This window comes from Brachyhypopomus gauderio, chromosome 7, assembly GCF_052324685.1.
Source record: "Brachyhypopomus gauderio isolate BG-103 chromosome 7, BGAUD_0.2, whole genome shotgun sequence".
Classification (NCBI taxonomy): Eukaryota; Metazoa; Chordata; class Actinopteri; order Gymnotiformes; family Hypopomidae; genus Brachyhypopomus; species Brachyhypopomus gauderio.
In genome coordinates, this window is record NC_135217.1 from 6994314 (window position 1) to 7015690 (window position 21377).

General features: G+C 42.5%; 3 protein-coding genes and 1 long non-coding RNA gene across 8 annotated transcripts in view; 2 read left to right on the forward strand and 2 right to left on the reverse strand.

The window, feature by feature from the left end:
• The window catches only part of LOC143518640 (uncharacterized), a 34267-nt gene extending 33307 nt beyond the window's left edge, over window positions 1-960 (reverse strand). Inside the window, exons 1-3 of the long non-coding RNA XR_013132243.1 lie at window positions 746-960; window positions 355-416; window positions 88-172 (exon numbers count right to left, since the gene is read on the reverse strand). This is a non-coding gene — a long non-coding RNA (uncharacterized LOC143518640). The remainder of the gene's footprint in view (window positions 1-87; window positions 173-354; window positions 417-745) is intronic.
• On the forward strand, window positions 107-8353 carry LOC143518362 (uncharacterized). The gene is made up of 4 exons (XM_077010801.1): window positions 107-177; window positions 2337-2428; window positions 2584-7825; window positions 8168-8353. The coding sequence occupies exons 3-4, from the start codon at window positions 3290-3292 to the stop codon at window positions 8351-8353; spliced, it is 4722 nt and encodes a 1573-aa protein (XP_076866916.1). The 5' UTR covers window positions 107-177; window positions 2337-2428; window positions 2584-3289.
• rangrf (RAN guanine nucleotide release factor) lies at window positions 363-13671 on the forward strand. Of its 5 annotated transcripts, none has more exons than XM_077011262.1 (6): window positions 363-495; window positions 10160-10311; window positions 10513-10629; window positions 10745-10907; window positions 11019-11113; window positions 13228-13671. In XM_077011262.1, the coding sequence occupies exons 2-6, from the start codon at window positions 10247-10249 to the stop codon at window positions 13343-13345; spliced, it is 558 nt and encodes a 185-aa protein (XP_076867377.1). In that variant the 5' UTR covers window positions 363-495; window positions 10160-10246; the 3' UTR covers window positions 13346-13671. The 5 variants fall into 5 exon arrangements, with proteins under 5 accessions (XP_076867377.1, XP_076867379.1, XP_076867376.1 ...); XM_077011264.1 differs by having other exon boundaries at window positions 384-520; XM_077011261.1 differs by lacking the exon at window positions 363-495 and adding an exon at window positions 9320-9338.
• An 821-nt stretch (window positions 13672-14492) lies between these two features.
• On the reverse strand, window positions 14493-18741 carry slc25a35 (solute carrier family 25 member 35). The gene is made up of 5 exons (XM_077011259.1): window positions 17657-18741; window positions 17306-17371; window positions 16470-16622; window positions 15350-15484; window positions 14493-14992 (listed from the first exon to the last, which is right to left on the reverse strand). The coding sequence occupies exons 1-5, from the start codon at window positions 18026-18028 to the stop codon at window positions 14822-14824; spliced, it is 897 nt and encodes a 298-aa protein (XP_076867374.1). The 5' UTR covers window positions 18029-18741; the 3' UTR covers window positions 14493-14821.
• Window positions 18742-21377: the final 2636 nt, after the last annotated feature.

The window sequence follows — 21377 nt, forward strand, 5'->3', positions numbered from 1 at the left end:
CCTTGGTTGAGACGTGTTGTGAAAAGCGCTATACAAATATATTTGATTTGGTTTAAACAGAATGAAGCTGGCTAAGAAAGATTTCACCAATAATAGCCAACTTCCTCTCGGATCGGGGTATGGAGCGTCTCAAAGATGCCTTCGTCCAACGCAAAAGGCTCCCGATCATGTCCTAAGGTAGATGTTTAAAAAAACACTGAAATATTATAAACTTTGATGCAACCTAGTTTAAATTTGCCGTTAAAGGGTAGCCAATTTAGTTAGGCTAAGTAACATAGTGATAAGTATCTAGTTTAATGTAGCAAACTAGCTTGCGAATATAAGGGTGTGTTCGTCGCTAGCTCCCTAATTTACCGTCGCAGGTGTCGGTATGAGCTGCAGCTTCGACTTCCGTCTGTTGATCTCGGACCCGCCGCCTGTAAACAAGAAAAGATCAAACGGCAACGGCCGAAACTCCAGTGGCACAAAGGAGCACTGGTCGCAGCCCAGTGAAAGGCAGGCAAAACCTCATTTTTAACAGGTTAAACAAATTAATTCGAGATATTAACTCGGTAAATATATTAATTCAAGATATTAATACGTTGAAGATATTAAATGGAGATATTAATTGTTTGAAGATATATATTTGTAGATATTTGTTGATTTTTTTCCACAGCAAATGCAAAAGCGTTTTGTCTCTTTGGGGGTCGGTAAACGACTGAGGGATTTTAGATATTTTGTTTGGAGTTTCACCTTGGCGATTTACCTTCATATCAAAACATGTTTTTCTCCATGACTCCGATATGCAGAAACACTTAGCAACGTAAAAGGGGGAAAGCAAACGCTAGCAAAATAATGACCTTTTGCGGAGTATTGGACTGACCCATAATACCTTGTCGTTTTTTTTAACTCCTGTCAAATAAACATTCTGCCACATGAATTAAATTAACAGTAATGTATGCTTGTCAGAGTTGACCACAAAACGTGACATCTCTACTCATCTCTGCTAATTGGACGGATAATTGTCTACAAACGAATGTTATTTACTTGTCAGTCCGAAAGTTCGTTTCATTTGAAGATTAGCGTATTGCCTGCAGTTCTTATTTCTGTGGCAACCGTAATGCACCAGTTTATAGCTCGCACATTTGGAGTACATAGAGGCAGCGTTAGTGATGGGCACAGCAGTTCTTTTAGATGAACTGAATCATTAGAATTATTTCACTAAAAAGATTCGTTCACCAAATCGTTCAGTGCTTGGCAGGACTCCAACCCACATGGGTCCACTATAATGATTCAAATTGGACTTTGACATTTTCAATTTTTTTGCTTAAATTTATCATTTCTCTGTATACATCACAGCATTAAGGATATTTTTACCAATCAGAAAATCATATTTTCTCATCTCAGGCATTAGCTCTTTATTATTATTGGACATTTTTTCAAGATCTGGGCAATGTTTTTCTTCAACCCCGTTACGTACACATTGGAAGCTCTCTGAATATGATCATAAAATGCATTTCTGAAGAAATCAATATTTTCATATTAATCAGATGTGCTCAACATTAATACAATAATTGTGAATACAAAAATGATACAGAATCTCATCATAAAATGCTTTTATGAAGAAATCAATATTTTCATATTAATCAGATGTGCTCAACATTAATACAATAATTGTGAATACAAAAATGATACAGAATCTCACTTTTTTGCAATACTGAAGTCTGAAATGTCCCTTTTCATGAAAGCGCTTGTCATTTTTCATTAAAAGTGTGGTTTAACTAAAGAATCTTCACCAAAATCAATAAGCTTATAATAACTCAACATTTTAGACAGAAGTCAACAAACATTAAATTACTTTTCAATGCATAAAAAAAACAATGTATTAAAATGTAGGTGTGATGGGGTTGAGACTAGGGTAACGGGGTTGAAAGGACAAACAGGGCTTAGAGGACAGGATGCTGGAAATTCTGTTAGTCATGAGATTCAGCATTGTGACTAATGTTAGTGTGATGATGATCTGAATGACCGTGTGTCTCCCATGTGGCTTTGAAATCAAATCAATGAGTCATGTTCTAAGAGGCCTCATTATGTACTACTAGCTTGTTTGTTTGATCAGTTCTACATGACATAAAATGATGAAAAAAACATCAACATTTAGGAGTGCTGCCTTGGAGGACTTTATTGTCCCCATCAATGTCAAAGAAGGACAACAGATATAAATTCTAGTTGGACTGTTAACCCAATTTAAAAACAATGGCAACTACAACCACATCGAATCTAGAAAACATTCTAAACCGAATAATGTGTGTGTCTGTCTGTCTGTCTGTCTTTGTGTGTGTATTTGTGTCCTGTAGTGAAAAGGAAGAAGTTGCCTCGTTGTTTGTACTGAGTACGTGGGCCGTGACTTAAAAAGTGCAGCAAACACTTGTGGATGTAGAGCATGAAGGTAATCCAGCACAGGATGTAGGTGTTGCCATATTGCTGGAGACTTTGTGTCTACTGGGGGAGATGGTGCAAAAGCACACAGGCTCTGGGTGTCTGCCAACATACAACTGTTACGGCCCCTTTGTGTGCAGTATGTGTTTGTGTTGTTCCTTTTAGGCTATGGTCCAGATGTGCCTCCGCGCCGACGGCCCGGTGTCGCGACGTCATGGGATTGGCTGCCTCGTTTCGGCGCTTCGCTGGACCGCCTATAAGACCGACACGTCCGATCAGGAAGAGGAGGGCTTTTTCCTCCGCTGTTTGACACAGGGTGTGGCTGGTCTGTCTGTTTGGTTCGGTGTTTGACATGTCAGAGTTGGCTGTGTAGTTCATATGTGTTTTCGCCCGTTTTGATAACATTGTGATAGTGTGTCTACGTTTGAGTTCTTCTATGCGTGTATCTGTATCTGTAAATGTTGATTGTAAATTCTGTACATAGTGTAAATAGCGAATACTGGTATACGAGGAAGTAGGGAGCCCGACGCCTTTTCTTTGTTCACGTTACATATTGTGTTGATTTAGGGAGTCAGGGTAGGTTTATGTATTTTGGTTGTGTTTCTTTAAAAGGTAGGTAAGGTACTCTTTCTTTCCTTCTGGACTCCTTTTTGGTTATTGTTTTGGCCTGGTCGGCTCCTGAAGCTACTCCTCTCAATAAATACCCACAAGTCACGCCACTGGTCCTGTTTTTCTCTCCTTATTGCTGTTGCGCCCCGGGGCCTAGACAAGGGTCGTAACAGAATTGGGGGCTCGTCCTCCGTTCTCTCCTTTTTTTTGGTGGGGGGGGGGTGTTGTGGTTGTGGTTGTGTGTCGTGCTGTTGGCGTTGTGATGGCTGGGCGGTTCGACTTAACGCGGTTCACGTTGTGTCCTACTTTGGAGCAGTTTGAGAAGTGTCGTAAGGACGATTTATTGTTAATCGCAGATTTCTTTAGTGTTTCGGTGCCCCACGGTGCGGCCAAGAGAGTGGTAAAGGCTGCTCTGTACGCCGAACTCGTGCAGATGCAGATCCTTCCTGAGGATGACGACCCCGAGTACGTTGCATCTCAGCCCAGGGCTATGCACGTAGCGGCAGATAACGAGACCGTAGTTGACGCGCCTCAGCCCGAGGAAGTGCACACGGCGGCCGCGAATGCTGATGCTGAGTCAAAAGACCTACTGGGCATAGGACCCACCGGTCCCAGTCCGCCACTGACTGACCCGATGATCACGCTGCGACTGAAAGAGCTGGACCTGGAGCTGTCACGGCAGCGTATTCGCGCGCTAGAAATCGAAATGCAACGAGACGTTCGGGTGCGAGAACTGGAATTGGAATTAAGGGGGAAGCCACCCACTCCCCCTGTTCCCACACCACGTCACACCTCGTCCTCTGTTCAGGCGTCTCCGCTACGGGCTACGTCATCTTTATTGGTTCCCCACCTGTCACCCACCAGTGTCACACACTCCAGATTTGACATTAGTAAGAACCTTGCTTTGGTTCCGTTGTTTCGGGAAACCGAAGTCGACACATATTTTCCTGTGTTCGAAAGAATAGCGACGACGTTGCAGTGGCCGAAAGAGGTGTGGTCGTTATTGTTACACTGCAAGTTAGTAGGGAGAGCACAGGAGGTGTGTTCTGCCCTAACTCTTGAGCAGAGTGTGGATTATGATGCTGTGAAGGCAGCTGTCTTGAGAGCATATGAGCTAGTACCTGAAGCCTATCGGCAACGTTTCCGCGCTCATACTAAGGCCACCACGCAAACGTATGTGGAGTTTGCGAGGGAGAAAGCTGCTCTTCTCGACAAATGGTGTGCTGCCTGTAAGATTTCGTCTTTGGAGCAATTTAAAGAGTTAATATTGTTGGAGGAGTTTAAGACCTGTGCACCTGAGAGGCTTGTCGTATACTTGAACGAACAAAAGGTTGTGTCCCTTACGGAAGCGGCAGTATTGGCAGATGAATTCGTGCTCACCCACAAACTTGTGTTTTCGTCGTCACAGCGCGAACAGAAGCGGACTCCGCGTGGGGAGACTCCCGCTGCCCGACCCACCAGCAACTCTCCGGCCACCGCTCGTGAAAACCGTGAGTGCTATTATTGTCATGAGGCCGGCCATGTGATAGCTAAGTGCCCTAGACTTGAACAAAAGAACCAGAAACAAAAAAAAGGGCCGATCAAACCGGTTGGACTGGTACGTGCTGTCACCCCTGCACCTGACGTTCCGTTGGTGGGAACAGAAGCCTCTTCCTTTGAGCCATATATCATAGAGGGGTCGGTGGCGTTATCTCCATTAGACCACTGCCACCGCCCTGTACGCATTCTGAGGGACACGGGTGCAGCGCAGTCATTTATGCTGGCCTCGGTTGTTCCGCTTTCTGCCGACACCAGTTGTGGCTCTGAAGTATTGGTGCAAGGCATTGATTTGTCTATTTTAAGAGCTCCCCTGCATAAAATATACCTGCGCTCAGCCCTTGTCACGGGCACCGTTACGGTAGCCATCTGTCCCCACTTACCCGTGAGCAATGTATCTTTTATATTAGGGAACGACCTTGTTGGCATTTCAAGGGGTTCGTGTCTACCTGAAGTGGTCTCGGCTCCCGAACCCTCGGATTTACTAGAGGAGGAGTTCCCTACGGTCTTCCCGGCATGTGTTTTAACTCGGGCCCAAGCCCGAAGGTATGCAGAGGTGGAGAACCTGTCAGATTCGTTTTTATGTTCGGAACATCCCATAGCTGAGGGGCTGGACCCCGCTACCGCCGACGCCGTTCCTACGTCGGCACCTGGGTGTGATGTTGACATTTCGCTGTCTCCCACCTTGAGCAGAGAAGAGCTGGTCTTGGCACAGAAACAGGACAGCTCATTAGCGCAGTACGCGAAAAACGTTGTGAACACGGAAGAGCTCTCTTCACGTTCTGTTGGGTATTTTTACGACGATGGCGTCCTCATGCGGAAATGGACCCCAAAGAGGTCGGATTCCGAGAGTGACTGGAGTACTGTTTTTCAAGTAGTCGTTCCTAAGCCATATCGGGAACACGTCCTGAGTCTAGCACATGACCAGGTCATGTCTGGTCATCTAGGGGTGCGCAAAACATACCAGCGGTTACTACAGTATTTTTTTTGGCCGTTAATGAAGTCGGATGTCACTCGATATTGTCGGTCGTGCCATGTTTGTCAGTTAGCAGGTAAACCAAATCAAACAATTCCCTCAGCTCCGCTAAAACCGATCCCGGCATATGGTGAACCATTCGAGAAGGTGTTAATCGATTGTGTTGGCCCTCTCCCAAAAACCAAAACAGGATACACATATCTACTTACGATTATGTGTACGGCCACCAGATACCCCGAAGCCATCCCTCTCCGCTCACTTAAAACCCCAGCTATAGTTCGGGCTCTGATCAAGTTTTTCACCACTTTCGGATTACCGAAGGTGGTTCAGTCAGACCAAGGGTCGAATTTTATGTCGGCTGTTTTTCGTAGAGCAATGAAACAATTACACATACAACACAATACATCAAGTGCGTATCATCCCGAGTCACAGGGAGCCATCGAACGTTTCCACCAAACATTGAAGTCCATGCTTCGGATTTATTGTTTATCACATGATAAGGATTGGGATGAAGGTCTCCCTTTCCTTCTTTTTGCTGTGCGCACGACCCCACAGGAGTCCCTAGGGTTTAGTTCTGCTGAATTAATATTTGGGCACGCACTTCGAGGACCCCTGAAGATATTGCAGGAAGAAATGTTGTCCGATACGCCTCCTTCGTCTCCCCCAACGAACGTGTTGGATTACGTTAGTTCGTTTCGTGAGCGGCTACATTCTGTGTGTGCTTTGGCGCAGGAGTCGCTGAGCGCCACACAGACGCGCATGAAGTCAAGACACGACCAAAAGGCCGTCCTGCGTTCCCTCGATGTGGGTGACAAGGTTCTGGTATTGTTGCCAGTGCCGGGTTCTGCCCTGTGTGCAAAGTTCGTGGGGCCGTACGAGGTCCTATCTCGATTGAGTGACACCGATTACGTGATTCGAACTCCTGATCGCAGGAAAAAGACACGAGTGTGTCACGTCAACATGTTGAAACGTTATGTCTCTAGGGCTGATTCACATACCCCGGCTGTTAGTACCCCTGTTCCCGCTCTGTTAATGACGTCTGTCAGTACTCCTTCTACGGCTTACGTTCCTGAGAACGATGGTTTGTCTTTTGACAGCCTATGTCCTCCCGTAGCTCGGCTGCCGAACTCCGAGGCTCTTGCGGTGCTACCGACCAAACTCGATCATTTGCATGAAACAGCTCGACAGGAATTGTTAGATTTAGTTCGTGAGTACGCAGACATATTTTCCGACGCTCTGTCCCGAACCACCGTCATAGAACATGACATTGACGTGGGAGATCATACCCCAGTCAGATCGGCTGCTTATCGAGTCAATCCAGAAAAACGAGCGTTGATGAAAACAGAAACTGATTATCTTCTAGAAAACGTCCTGGCTGTTCCAAGCTCTAGCCCTTGGTGTTCACCTTGTTTGTTAGTTCCAAAACCAGACGCCACGTTTCGGTTTTGTACTGATTTTAGGAGAGTCAACGCTCTAACCAAGGCAGACTCTTTTCCGATACCAAGAATTGATGACTGTGTTGATCGTGTGGGACACGCTCAGTTCGTCACAAAGCTAGACCTACTAAAAGGGTACTGGCAGGTGCCTCTGACAGACCGCGCATCAGAAATCTCCGCGTTTGCCACGCCTGACACATTCCTGCAGTATACCGTTATGCCCTTTGGGCTAAAGAATGCCCCCGCTACCTTCCAAAGGCTGATGCGCATTGTCTTGAATGACCTGAACGACTGTGACGCCTACTTGGACGATGTCGTAGTGTCTTCAGCATCCTGGCCCGAGCATTTAAGTACCCTGGCGAACGTGTTTGAACGTTTTCGTCAGGCTCGTTTGACGCTTAACCTCGATAAGTGCGAATTTGGCCGAGCTACTGTGGTCTACCTTGGGAAACAGGTTGGTAATGGACGCGTTCGTCCCGTGGACTCAAAGGTCCGTGCCATCGTGGCTTTCCCAACGCCAACCACTTTGCGGGAGCTTCGGCGCTTTTTGGGAATGACCGGATATTACCGGAGTTTCTGTAGGAATTTCGCCAATGTGGTTTTACCCCTGACAACTCTCCTACGCAAAGACGTCCCTTTCGTCTGGACTTCGGACTGCCAAGCGGCCTTTGATGCAGCAAAAGCATTACTATGTTCTTCTCCGGTGTTGATGGCCCCACAGTACAACAAACCTTTCAAGTTAGATGTTGACACTAGTGATTCGGGCTGCGGGGCTGTGTTGTTGCAGGAGGATGATGCGCATGTGGATCACCCGGTGGCTTATTTTTCTGCTAAATTTAATCGCCATCAGGTACATTATAGCACAATAGAAAAGGAGGCTCTGGCGCTATTGTTGGCTTTGCAACATTTCGAAATTTACGTCACCTCCAGCCCCATACCGGTTGCGGTGTATACGGACCACAACCCGCTAGTGTTTCTACACCGAATGTCCAACAAGAACCAACGTCTCATGCGTTGGTCACTCTTATGCCAAAGTTTCAATTTAAATATCGTCCACAAGAAAGGCTCCGAAAACGTTGTGGCTGATTGTTTATCTCGTTCGTGATATGTGTCGACACCGTGGTTGTCGCTTTAAGGGGGGTGGTGTTACGGCCCCTTTGTGTGCAGTATGTGTTTGTGTTGTTCCTTTTAGGCTATGGTCCAGATGTGCCTCCGCGCCGACGGCCCGGTGTCGCGACGTCATGGGATTGGCTGCCTCGTTTCGGCGCTTCGCTGGACCGCCTATAAGACCGACACGTCCGATCAGGAAGAGGAGGGCTTTTTCCTCCGCTGTTTGACACAGGGTGTGGCTGGTCTGTCTGTTTGGTTCGGTGTTTGACATGTCAGAGTTGGCTGTGTAGTTCATATGTGTTTTCGCCCGTTTTGATAACATTGTGATAGTGTGTCTACGTTTGAGTTCTTCTATGCGTGTATCTGTATCTGTAAATGTTGATTGTAAATTCTGTACATAGTGTAAATAGCGAATACTGGTATACGAGGAAGTAGGGAGCCCGACGCCTTTTCTTTGTTCACGTTACATATTGTGTTGATTTAGGGAGTCAGGGTAGGTTTATGTATTTTGGTTGTGTTTCTTTAAAAGGTAGGTAAGGTACTCTTTCTTTCCTTCTGGACTCCTTTTTGGTTATTGTTTTGGCCTGGTCGGCTCCTGAAGCTACTCCTCTCAATAAATACCCACAAGTCACGCCACTGGTCCTGTTTTTCTCTCCTTATTGCTGTTGCGCCCCGGGGCCTAGACAAGGGTCGTAACACAACACACCTGTATGAAGGGAGGCCTGTTGATGTGAAGGCCCAAAGTGGATCGCCTGAACTTGGGAGCTGTATTTACAGCTGTAATTTTCTGAAAAGTCAACATGTATCAAAGCCTCTTCCCTTGACATGTTGTTCTTCAGTTCACAACAGAATGCATACTGCAGCTTAATGTTAAAGTGATGCTGTTTAAATCGCTTTATGTAGCTGTGGAAGAGCTCCATGAAGTCGTCTTCTGTGCTCTCCACAGATTTCTTAAACATCACCATGACAGTTGCCTTTTCTCCCTCTTTCTTTTTATCCATCTCCTCCTTTTTGGGTTAATATGGCAATTTGCAGTTAGTAGATTTACTTTTGACCGTGATGAATCAGAATGTTTCCTTAAATGGTGGCGCCTTTTTTTGTATTTTTCCTTTCTTTTTCAACTTTTTTCTTCTATTTGCCTCTTGAACTTATTTCTTTCTTTTCTGTTCCTCTTCTGTGCCACCAGATGTTGCCTACAAAACTAAACAATGAAGTTAGGAGTTTTGTGGTTGAAATTCTGTAACCCTTAAATGGTAAGCACAATAAAAGTCAGAAGCAGTTGGGTAAGATAATAAAGTACAATGATTTAATTAACAAAGTATGGATTAATCCAGAGATCTCAGTTACATACACTCAAAGCACTTGCAAAAGAGAGCAAATTCCCCTCTCCGAACTCTCATCTTTTATACTTTAATCAAAAGCACACACGGTGTCCACGAGGTGAACATGAGGTTATTAACAGAAAATGATTGGGTAAACATGACATAATTAACACATTATTTGACATGCAGGTCCTGCCTTTTAGCCATTTTTGAGTGTTAAGTGCCTTTGAGTGGTAAGCTAAACTATTACAAGTCAATGTGTAAATTGATTTACCATTGTCATTCATCTGGGAGAATCTGAATTATAAACTAAACGATTTGTTAAACCTTTAATTTTCACAAACTACATAAAACTAATATATATAAAATAATATACATAAAAACCAGCAGCAGAGGGCAGTAGTGGCATATTACAACGTGGTGTCAAAATACTACCTCACATCCTGGAAACGGCAGCGGGGATGCAAAACGTTTTAGCTAGCTGCTTCCAAGGTATGCACGATGTGTTCCTCAACTCATACCAAATATGACAAAATATCAGAAATATTATAAAAATGTTCACGAGCACACAGTCTAGTAACTAAATGAACTAAAGCGTTGACATTAGTAGCTAGCTTGTCAACTATATCTCAGTACACCAACATGGGTTTAGCTAGTTTGTGAGGTAATATTTCCTAATGCTACTGCCGTTAGCTACTCTCTGCGTTTATTCACTTTTCCCTAAGCTTTTTCATGTTTTCTGGAAACTTCAGGGACGCTCACAGCCCTGGCAGGACATACAGGCTGAATAACAACTTTCTCACCGCGGCACAGTGCGCCTTCCTCGGCTCTGAACGGCCATGAGTCAGCCCTTGTTCGGAGGGGCCCTGTCGGCCGTTATTCCTACTAAAGCCGCAGATATCAGGTACTTAAAACTCACCTCGTTTAGAATATGACACTTATTGTACAATATAGTAACAAGTCCGTGCATTCATTTAACGGAAATCCAATTGCTACTGTACATACTCCCTTTGAAATCTTTTCCTGTCATGCCTTGAGATTAACATGCGTTTTGCAGTATGTCTCACGAAGCTGCTTTTGCTTCTCATTCTCTTCATCCCTCCAGTGAGTTAAGGGAGATTCCTGATAACCAGGAGGTGTTCGCACACACACAGACGGACCAGAGCATTATCATTGAGCTGTTAGAGCACCAGAACCAAGTAGAGGACTCGCAGGCAGCCAGGTACCACCACCACCAACAACCCTGTTCATTCCTTATTATTTCTCCAGGACTTCCGTAACAGCTCCTAGTGTATCATAGTGAAATGCACTTTATAAGAGCCCAACGTGATTGGCAGGTATCACTTTGAGGATCTGGCTGGTAGCAATAAGGCGTCGGCGACTGGCTCATGGAACGTGTGTGGGGTGGAGCAACTGCTTCAATCTCAGCTCTCTCTGCCAGAGTGTGGTTCTGCCTGGTTACTCTCTGGAGCTCAGCTTGTCTCCAAGTTCAATGAGGAGGTGGGTGCAGTAAGGAGCGTGTTGGTCACCAGTGTGTAGAGGCATCGCGTGTGGTTGTGGGCTTTGTTTTCTGCTCTCAGGTGGTGGTTTTGTTATGTTGATTGTTGACAGGCCAAGAACACTGTAAACATTCACCTGGGCTTGTTCCGCCTGCCCCAGTACTCCACAGATATTCTGGTCACCTTCAATGACCCAGTTAGTATCAGGTGAGTTTCACACACACACACACACACACACGCACACACACAAGGTAAAAACAAAAATGTTCAATATCACTGTTACTTCCTTGTAACACACACACATGGAGCCTTAAACTTTATGTACCGTTAGTATGAAATATTGTGAATGTAATTACCAAATGTACCATGGTAAACAAAGTTAGTAGGTAAAGAGGTACAAATAAACCAAAGCAAGCCAAATCTTTCAAAACCTGAGTGAACTGCTGGCCACAGTTTCTTTATGCGTCTTAACAGAAGAAGAGTGAGTTTGGGATCTTGTGACAGAAGTGTGAGTTGGGATCTTGTGACATGAGGAAAGATTGCATCCTAAGCAGTTTTAGTGATAGTCTGTGAGGACTCAGCCCAGGACTGAACCTTCTTCTAGACAACTTTTGGCCACCAGAGGGAGGCATAGGGTGGCTCTGGGGTTATCAGGCAATTAAGAAACATCTGTTGTCTTGCCTACTGAAGACCAGGGCTCTGTTCGAAATAGCTACTACATAATGTGTAAAAAATATATAATATATATATACTGCTCAAAAAAATAAAGGGAACACTAAAATAACACATCCTAGATCTCAATTAATAAAAATATCAGTTGAAAATCTCTCATTTCTACCTGTTGTCTGTTCCATTTGCACAAGAGCAGTTGAAATTGATTCACAATCAGTGTTGCTTCCTATCTGAACACGGAAGTGTGGATGGCTTGGAGTTACATTGTGTTGTTTAAGTGTTCCTTTTATTTTTTGAGCAGTGTATATACATACTACTGTATATAGCTTATGTTCTAGACCAGGGGTGTCAAACATACGGCTCGACAGGGGTTCAGTCCAGCCCGCACAAAAAACCTGCATTATTAAAGAAGAAAAAACTCAATTTTATTTAAAATCTGCAGTTCCTATATTGTCCTATATTGCGTGTTTTAGTCATTCTATCGCTTTACCCGCATTTTCTGTTGACCCTGGCACCCTCTTAAGTGAAATGTCTTTGTCAAAAAAGAGACAAGTGGACACAGTGTTGGATTTTTCAAGAAAAATGGAAAGTTCATGCGTTCAGAATTGTTTCCCAGATGTGCAAAATGTCACTGTGATCAGTTTTTATGCATAATGCACATAAAATGTTTAACTTGGGTAAAAGTGTTGTTGAAATTGCACATACTTTTCTTAAAAAGTAAAAGTAGAAAGTTGTTCATAATATATTTAGTAAAAGGACAATTCATTTCATATAAAGTTTTTATAATTTACTACTACGTCTTTTAATACAAAGAAAAAAAGTGGACTTATTGTTAGTTCCATGTAATTTTGGAATGAGTTCACTGGTCTGGCCATCTTAAGATCCGATTAAGTTGTATGCGGCCCCCCCGACCAAAATTAGTTTGACACCCCTGTTCTAGACACTGTCTCATACTGGATACTACAATGCATACTACTAAGGAGACCAAACAGGAACAATACTACAAGGTCATGTGAATGAAGGTTCCACCCACTGGAGAAATATTTTCCACCACCGTTGCATGACACACAGTACACCATGATGATAGCTCTGCTTGCGTACTAGAACATTTGGCGGAAGTAGTACATCATCTGGGTAACTTTCTCACAACTGGAATTTTTTATTTTTGACGCATACCGACACAGATTTGCAACCCAGTCAGTATGCGAGTAGTATGTAGCCTATTTCAAACTCAGCCCAGTGTGTTTAGCGTTTGGTGTTTTTTGAATGCTCAGATTTGAATGCTGCCTTTCCTTCTGGAATTCCCTCTTGGCCTTGCCAGGATTGTCTTCCCTTTGGGAGTCTTCTGGCTTTCTCTTGTTTCTTCTTGTCTCTGTCTTTAGCCTTCCACTTCCTTGGCCAGGAAAATCCTGTTTTTGAGCATATTTAGTTTTCCTTTTGCTTTCTCTTTTCAGCACTGGTGTTTATTTTGGGTTCTCTTGTCACCTACTGCCTTACTTCAGATACAATGATTGAAATGATGTCATTTATTTCATAACATACTAGTAACATGCAAGCTTGGAGATTTTAAAACGTCACACTTATCTACAGCATTAGACAGATATGTTCCTCCATGATCATCTGTCTCTCTGTCTCTGTCTCTCTCTCAGTCACCTCAGCAGTAGCAGCTGTGCTGTAAGTGGAACAGCTGTAGCTGTCTGGACCCTGCAGGACTTCCGTACTCTACTTCAGTCTTTACGCCTGCTTGATCCTGGAGTGTTTGGATAAGAGACCTGTACCCACACACACATGGGTCAGTTTAACCAGAAGGAGATTTGAGAGGTCAGACAAACCAGAGCCTTTGGGAGACACATGCCATCTGCTACAGGAAAGTGCCCAGTGAACCCATGCAACCGTTCAAGTTCACTGTTATTGTGTGGTTATCATCTTTGGTTTCCTGTGTGAAACAGTTTCTTCATCGTGGAGTTTTTTTTTGTTGTTGTTGTTTTTGTTTGTTTTTTTAAAGATTGTTTCCTCCACCAAGAGGCTTATTTGAGGGAGCTGTTTACATTATTGTAAACAAAGAATACCAGACTAATGTCTATGAATGGAGATCGACCTGGTGGTGTGTGTAAATTCATTCTGAGTCATTCAAATGTTTCTTTGAAAACTTTAGTTACTGCAGCACACACTGTTTCTGCAGTGAATGTGCTTCTCCTAGTCAGAGAAGTAGCATAGTTATGTTACAGATTTACTAGAGAACTTTTACTTCCCTTTAAGTTTGTAATCACCCATGTATCAGCCTTCCTCATAAATGACGTATTTTCAATCATTGTATCTGAAGTAAGGCAGTAGGTGACTTCAGATTCACTATACTACTGGTTTTACAGTCTCGTTTCGCAGTGACTTGTTTAAGCAACTCACTGAATCATTTAGATCCATATTAAACTTCACTGCACTTTTATCCAGTGAGCAGAGGGATGACTCCTTATACAGTGGCCAAACTGACATTACCGTGTAACTGATGGTAAAATAGACATATCTCGCTCATCTGGGAGATAATGCAGACCTAAAGCAATTACACATCAAATCTGCACCCCACTGAACTCATCCTGTCTTCCTGGCTCCTAGTAAAACCCGTTAGCCATGCAGGACTGTTGCATTGTGAAAGTCGCATCCTTCACTGTACATTTTAAATTAACCAATGCATGAAAATCTCATGAAATATACTGTAATATATTGTTTGCACAATTTATTATTGACGGCCATAAAAAAATACTATATATTTTACAATTTTTCCTTTCATCTGCTCTGGAGTACAGTTACAGAAAAATGACAACTAAAGCATTGATAACCCTTTGGGTTTAGTTGTGAATTGTTGCATATTTCATTGATAAATCCACTCTAAGAAATGACGGTACCTGACCGGTTCACGATAGCTTATGTCCACGGTTCTTTGTCCATACCCATATTATGAGTGATATTTAATAAGTTAGAGCAGTTTTGACTCTTATTTTGGTATACAGTACATTCAACGAAACAGTATCGGACAGTTAAGGCAATCGCTGTCCTATTAGCACATTCTTTTTAGCACAAGTCAGCTCCCTTCATTTCACTGGTACCCTGATCTGTTTGGCACAAGTCCACAAACACCAGAAGCAGGCGTTCCTAACCCGTATTTGAGCCAGTTGACTGGTGGATGTGTAGCTGGTAGCAGTGGGTAGTCTGGGCAGGGCTGGTTTTGATCCAGCTCAGACTGGGGCACTAGCGGTAGTCGTGATAGGAGGATCGCAGCTGGTTCCAGAAGAGCAGGCAGAGGATGGTGTGAGGACCCAGTCTGAAGTAGGAGGCCCCCAGGCCCTTGTACAGACCTGTCACCCCCTCTTTCTTCAGTGTCTTGGAGAAACAGTCCACAAAACCTTTGTACAGCAGGCCCTGCCAAACACATACATACACACACCGGTGACTTCATCTACTGGGGCATAATAGTTGTGGCAGTGAAACATGCAAATGGTTAAGTAGAAAATTGCATTTAATTATTGAAGAAATGCTTAATTAAAGCCAAAAAGCATGTGTCCAATTTGTCACCACAAACCTAAGCAGTGCTAATAGACAAATAGTGCTAGTTGCTGTAGAGTATGTAAGTAATTGGAGTTGAGAAAGCTGGTGTGTATAGTTGAATCCCAGGTGTCTGCACTGCTGAGCTTTGTTCCGTCTCTGCATACATCCGTGTCAGCCCATCAGATAATCCATCTGAGCGCACAGTCTACAGGACGCCGACGGGACACTCACCTTGCCACGGTGGTCCACAGGTTGGTTGTAAAGACGTGTGCTGACCACATCAAACGGAGTCATAGCCAGTACCACCACGATACTACTGACCATTCCAGCAGAGAGAGACAACAGCCAGCTGCCCTCTGAGAACAGCTAGAGAGAGAGGGGGATAAAGAAAAGATAAAGGAAAGATGGGGTAGTCCAGAAGAAGAGAGAGAACACAATCAATAACCTTGTTGAACAGTTTTGCTTCCCACTGTTGTTTTCTGCAATAACTCCTGAAACAGTTATTTTCTGCTGCAACCGTTATTTTTTGCTGGAAGTCACATGTCTGAATCATGTTGGTTAGAGGTGTGGCTCTGTGCTGTGTGTAAACAACTAAGCTAGAATCACAACTAACCTAGAATCCTCGTGCTCTTCATAAATAGTATTTGAAGTATTTTAAATTCCTTATATCAACGGTACTATAAAGGAGGAAAATGAAAAAGCAGCTGTTCCACTGTTTTGACCTATTTTAAGTAATATTTATTTATGAAGAATGCATTTTTCTTGTATTTAAATGAATAAGGGAAAGTGAAAGTATTTTCTTGGTGACCGCTAGAATATGAAACTGAAAACATTTTATCTGAAGTCTGTGTTGTGGCATCTGATGATAGGCTGGAATTTTTGTTTCATAATCGCATGATATCCTAGATTTACACACTTCTCTTGACCTTGTCAGAAACATTTTTCCAGCTGATGTCAAAATCAGACCACAGCAGGAACAACATTTTATTACATCACTATGTCAGGCGTTTTCCTTATAGTAAAAAGTGTGGATCCTGTTTTAAGTCTTGCTTTAATGTAAATCCCCAATGTCTTCTACGGGGCAAAATGCTGCTTTTAATAATTACAAAAATGTGTGTTTACACTGTATGTACAACTTAAAATAACTGAAAATCAGGAATTTCTGGTATTTTCATTTAGAATCAGAATTTGGAATTTGCAGCATCATTCTACACAGCAGAAACAATTGTCACTTTATTTAACTGTTTGTTGTCCAGTGGTTTTGGGATCCTGTGTGTTCATTCCTAACAGTGTTTCTGGTTGAATTGTACCTTCACGGAGCCCAACGTTGGTGTGTGTTTTGGGGGCCCACCTGGAGGTTCTCAATGAACTCTTTGGAAATGGAGAAGGTGGAGAGTTGAGCAGCTGATCCCACACTGACACGTGGCACTGATGCACTCGAGCTCCGCCACAATCCCAGAATGCCATGCTGCCTGTGAATCACCACCAGTGCATGCCACATACTCTAGAGAGATGCAGGGATCGAAATACCATCTCAAGTTAAAAATCATATGGACTTATAATTTTATGATTCACTTCTGAAACTAAAACCTCTGAAATTTTTTTCAGTTAATAATGGTGAATAAGCATGAATTATGGTATTTTAGGCCACTGAATTCCTATAGTGGTGTACCTTATGCACCAGTGAGGCCTGTCCTGTTACATGTCAATACGACGCAGGGCACGACTTACTACTTATCACACCGAATCATTGAGTAAGATTTTTCCTTAATAAACATTTTTGCCAAAGCGTACAAGAATCAGGGTTACAAGTTTGTCAAGGTTATCTTGTAACCCTGATTCTAAAAGCATTTCTGCTCCTTGGAGAAAGGCCAGTGTTCTTGGTTTCATTGATGAAATGTGTGTGTTTGGTTTCATTGATCATACGGTTGCTGCCAATACAGAGCTGCCCGTCCTGCACCAGATGCATGGTGCCAGAGAGACCCCACTGTCCAAAATCACAACCCTTCAGGAATATCTTGGTTACAGGGCTGAGTAGGTGTCAAAACTGTTCAATCAGGTTAATAGCAGTTGATTATGGCCCATATTTAACAACAGGTTTCCTCAACTTGATGATTTGCGATTTTACCAAGATTAAATCAGTTGGGAAAATTGGTGCTTTGAATTGAAACCCACAGTGAAACTCACCCGATGCTGATACTGATGTCCGACTGCTATGGCGGAGGTGGACTGATTTTGCATTTGAGTTTTTACCTGGAGACATAGAACGTGACTATAATCCATCTTTCCTATAAACGTTTGCTCACCGTCATTGTGTATGCCTTCAGAAATGTTTAAAATCTTAATGCTCTCGTGTAACTTGGGTTGTAATATGTCCTTGAAATCCACCACGCATTTGGGAAGTTTCTCATACGCAAAATATGCGAGCGGTGACCAGTTTCATCTGTCAGGAAACCTCAACGATCCGGTTATCATCACCGATACACGTTTGCTTTATTCAGTTTCTGAAAAAACTCGCACATTATCACGGGTACTCACCAGACATATCGGGCTGCCTATAAAGGCACCCACGACTCCGGAGACAGCTCCGGCTACGGTGCTCTTAACCGCGCTGACACGTCCATCAGTGTGGATGTACCCGGCGGACTCGGTGATTGCGTAAGAACCCAGTCGAACCCCGTTCATGACGAACTGGTACAGAAGTCCCGGCGTCAGTCCCTTCTGCAAGCCCACCACACCTTCTACTCTGGCTATCGTGTAAAAGGCGTGGAAAACGTTCCGGTAATACACGCGGTACGTACCGCGGCTCTTCAGCTCACCTTGCAGCTGCATCCGAGTTTTCACAACCTCCAGCGGATTCGTGAATAAGCAGGCGCCGCAAGCAGCCACCCCACTTAGGACGAAATCCATACTGGAGGTGTTAATGTCCTGTTATATCCGGTGATGTAATAAAATGTTTAGCGCAGAGTCCTTTTCTGTATACCGCTGCGTCCTTTGCCACGGGCAGTCATCGAATAAAACAAAATGTGAAAGAAACTACATTACTGTATGGATAGATATTTATCAAAAGGAGAAAACATTATCGGATCCATCTGCTTTCACTCAATCTTCTCCTCCCATTCATGACATGGGCGCAGACATATGCAGCGTCTGAATGTGTCAGCTGAGTAACTTGGTGTAATGTTCGGCTCGGTTGTGGAATAGCCAATCAACACACAGATATTGTCTCATTCCTCGTTATCCTTTCTTTGATTGGACAACTCGAGCATGACGCGCTACGTCCTTAAGACTGACGAAATAGTCCCAGTCCTCTCATCATAACGGTAATTCCTAAAATACAACATTAACCTACAAACGGAACTGGTGGCGTATTTTCATACGCCGATTCAGCTCAGTGCAAATATGCTTTTAAAAGTCTTAAATGAAATACTGGATTTTTATTTTTTTACTGTTGGTCTTCACTGTAAGAGATACTCAAATTACACTTTGGGACATTTTCACAGACCCATAAGCCTACGATAAAGGTCCTAATGATAAAGCATTCTGTATTTGCAAATATAAATAAATGCCATTTCATTCACATGATTGACATAAATATAGCGGAAACGCGATCACGAGATCCGAGGACAAACCAGACCCCTCTGATCTCGCCTCCGGTTGCTATATCGCAGCAGCGCACAATCTTCCGTCACTGTCATACAATGGTGGGTTATATATATATATATATATATATATATATATATATATATATATATATATATATATATATATATATATATATATATATATATATATATATATATATAATATATATATTGTAAAACCAAGTCAGAATTGAATAACTACAGCCCAAATAGCTACATCACAACAACAACTGACTGCGTCAGGTCCCATATGCCGGAAACGGGCGACAAGATATGTGACATCAAACTGAAGTATTTTCAGGGGGGGGGAGGATATGTCAATCCTCAAACTTTTTCAAAAAGTTTTTACGGTTAAAACCAAATATTTAAATAGCGACGAATCCATGCCCCCCCCCCCCCCCCCCCCCCACTTTTGAAATCAAAATTACGTCCATGCAGCAGGTTATATTAGTGTACCGCTTTTAACATCCCTATCACTGCTTCTTCTGTAAATATATGTAGCCTACATAAAAACCAAAACCATTAATGTGCAGACAATGACAAAGAAAGCACTTTCTTCCAATTCCAGGCTTTATTTCACAGTCCACCACTAATTAACTGCACTTGTAACGTCTGTAACAGTGGAGTAATTGTTAACTGAATGACTGTAACTGAGGTGAACTGTAGAAAATGGCCCAGCAGGCATGAACAGACAGGCGTACCGAAGAGGGTGGAAAATACCAACACGCCAGAACAACTAGACCAACGCTGAAAAGTGAAGACAACAAACAAAAAGAAAACCCCACAAGGAGCAACTGACTAATGTGAGAGAAAACAATAAAGTGGTGAAACCAAAAATCAAAGTCACTTACCTAACCCCTCCCAAAACATCAACAAACAAAACTAAACACAAACACAAACCAACCCTACACCTGGAGTGATTTGTACAACAAACGTTCAAAAGAGATGGAGAATGCTATAGAACAATACAAGGCAATACGGCTACACAGCGTCCAAACAGAGCAATTCAAACTCAGAGTCAAAAACAGCAGATCAAAACGTGGAACAATACGGTAAGCAAACCGACGTCGAAACTATCTAAATGACCAGGCTCGAATAGTGTTTTCATCTATTCTTTTATAGATGAATAAAAATTTCAGGAACGTCGGTGCATATGAATGAAGTCAGAACAAGAAAAAACACAGAACAAACGAGCTGGAGCTTTAAGTACACTCAAACTCACTAGGGATAAGAGACTATATAATAATGGCCATAATAATAAATAATACTAATAACAATAATAGTCACAAATAACCTAATAATAACAGGCTATGTGATTGCACATTATAGACTACAACAAATTTGCACAAGTCTTGTCATTTCATATTTTCATATTTCATGTCTTATAGTCACATATTCTCTCCCATGTGATTGAGAGGTGATTTCCTACTGCCTGCTGCTGCCTCTTCTGACACCATGACCCATTCTGCCACAGTCTGGCCCAGTGGAGCATTCTGCTTTTACATTTTGATAGCTGTCAACGTTTAATTTGGATTATATATGCTTAGGTTGTATTCAAATAGAACATAATCAGAACCAACCCAAATTAAAGGTCAGAAACCTGCGAATTCGCTGAATAATTTAGTATTACTATGCACTGATAAGTACTGAATAACTAAATTGTCCCATTGACTGTGTTCTGGTAAACTTCTGGCTATTGTAGATTATAAACACATGATATGTGGATATGTATTACTGTTATCCAAACAGAGCACACATACAGGAAGTACAGGAGCACGTATTAGTTATGTATTAGAATTTACACATTACTTTGCATGTTATAGCACAGTGGTTCCCGGGGGTGGGGGCGCAAATATTCTCATCTGCAATATATATATATATATATATATATATATATATATATATATATATATATATATATATATATATATATATATATATATATATATAGAGTCAGGCTATGGATATTTAACAATTTAACATACCATTCTGTGTTAAGATACACCTGAAAAACATCCAAAGTGGTAACACTTTACATTAAGTGTTTACTTACTAACGTGAAGAAATGCATTAGTTAACATGGACAACACATGAAGTAACACAGTAACACAGAATCTATCAGCATAGGAACTGAAGTGTGTCTATACTGTTTTTAGCTCTTTAGTCCCTTTTGCTCCAAACTAAAACACTAAAGCTCTAAAAAGGTGGGAGCAAGAGCCAAAACAGGAACCGCAACTGTTACGTTTACTTAACATTCGTTAATTATTGTTAATGTGTTACTTCATGTGTTGTTCATGTTAACTAATGCATTACTTCACATTAGTAAGTAAACACTTAATGTGTGTTACCTCAGCACTAATTAACCAAACACCCATCTTCCTACAATGCTCCCATCTGTTTAAACATTTTACTTCTTAGACTATCACACATTGAAGAATTCAAAACATTTGCAAAAATGTGTAGGATGTATAATTCCCAATTAGTTAAGTTAACCTACTAGCACTGACAGATAACCTAACATTGCTGTTACTTTAGGCTATAGGCCTATATTTGCATCACCAACATGATGAACTAGAGTACAAACTAGAGAACTCGAGTACACATTACGCATTGCG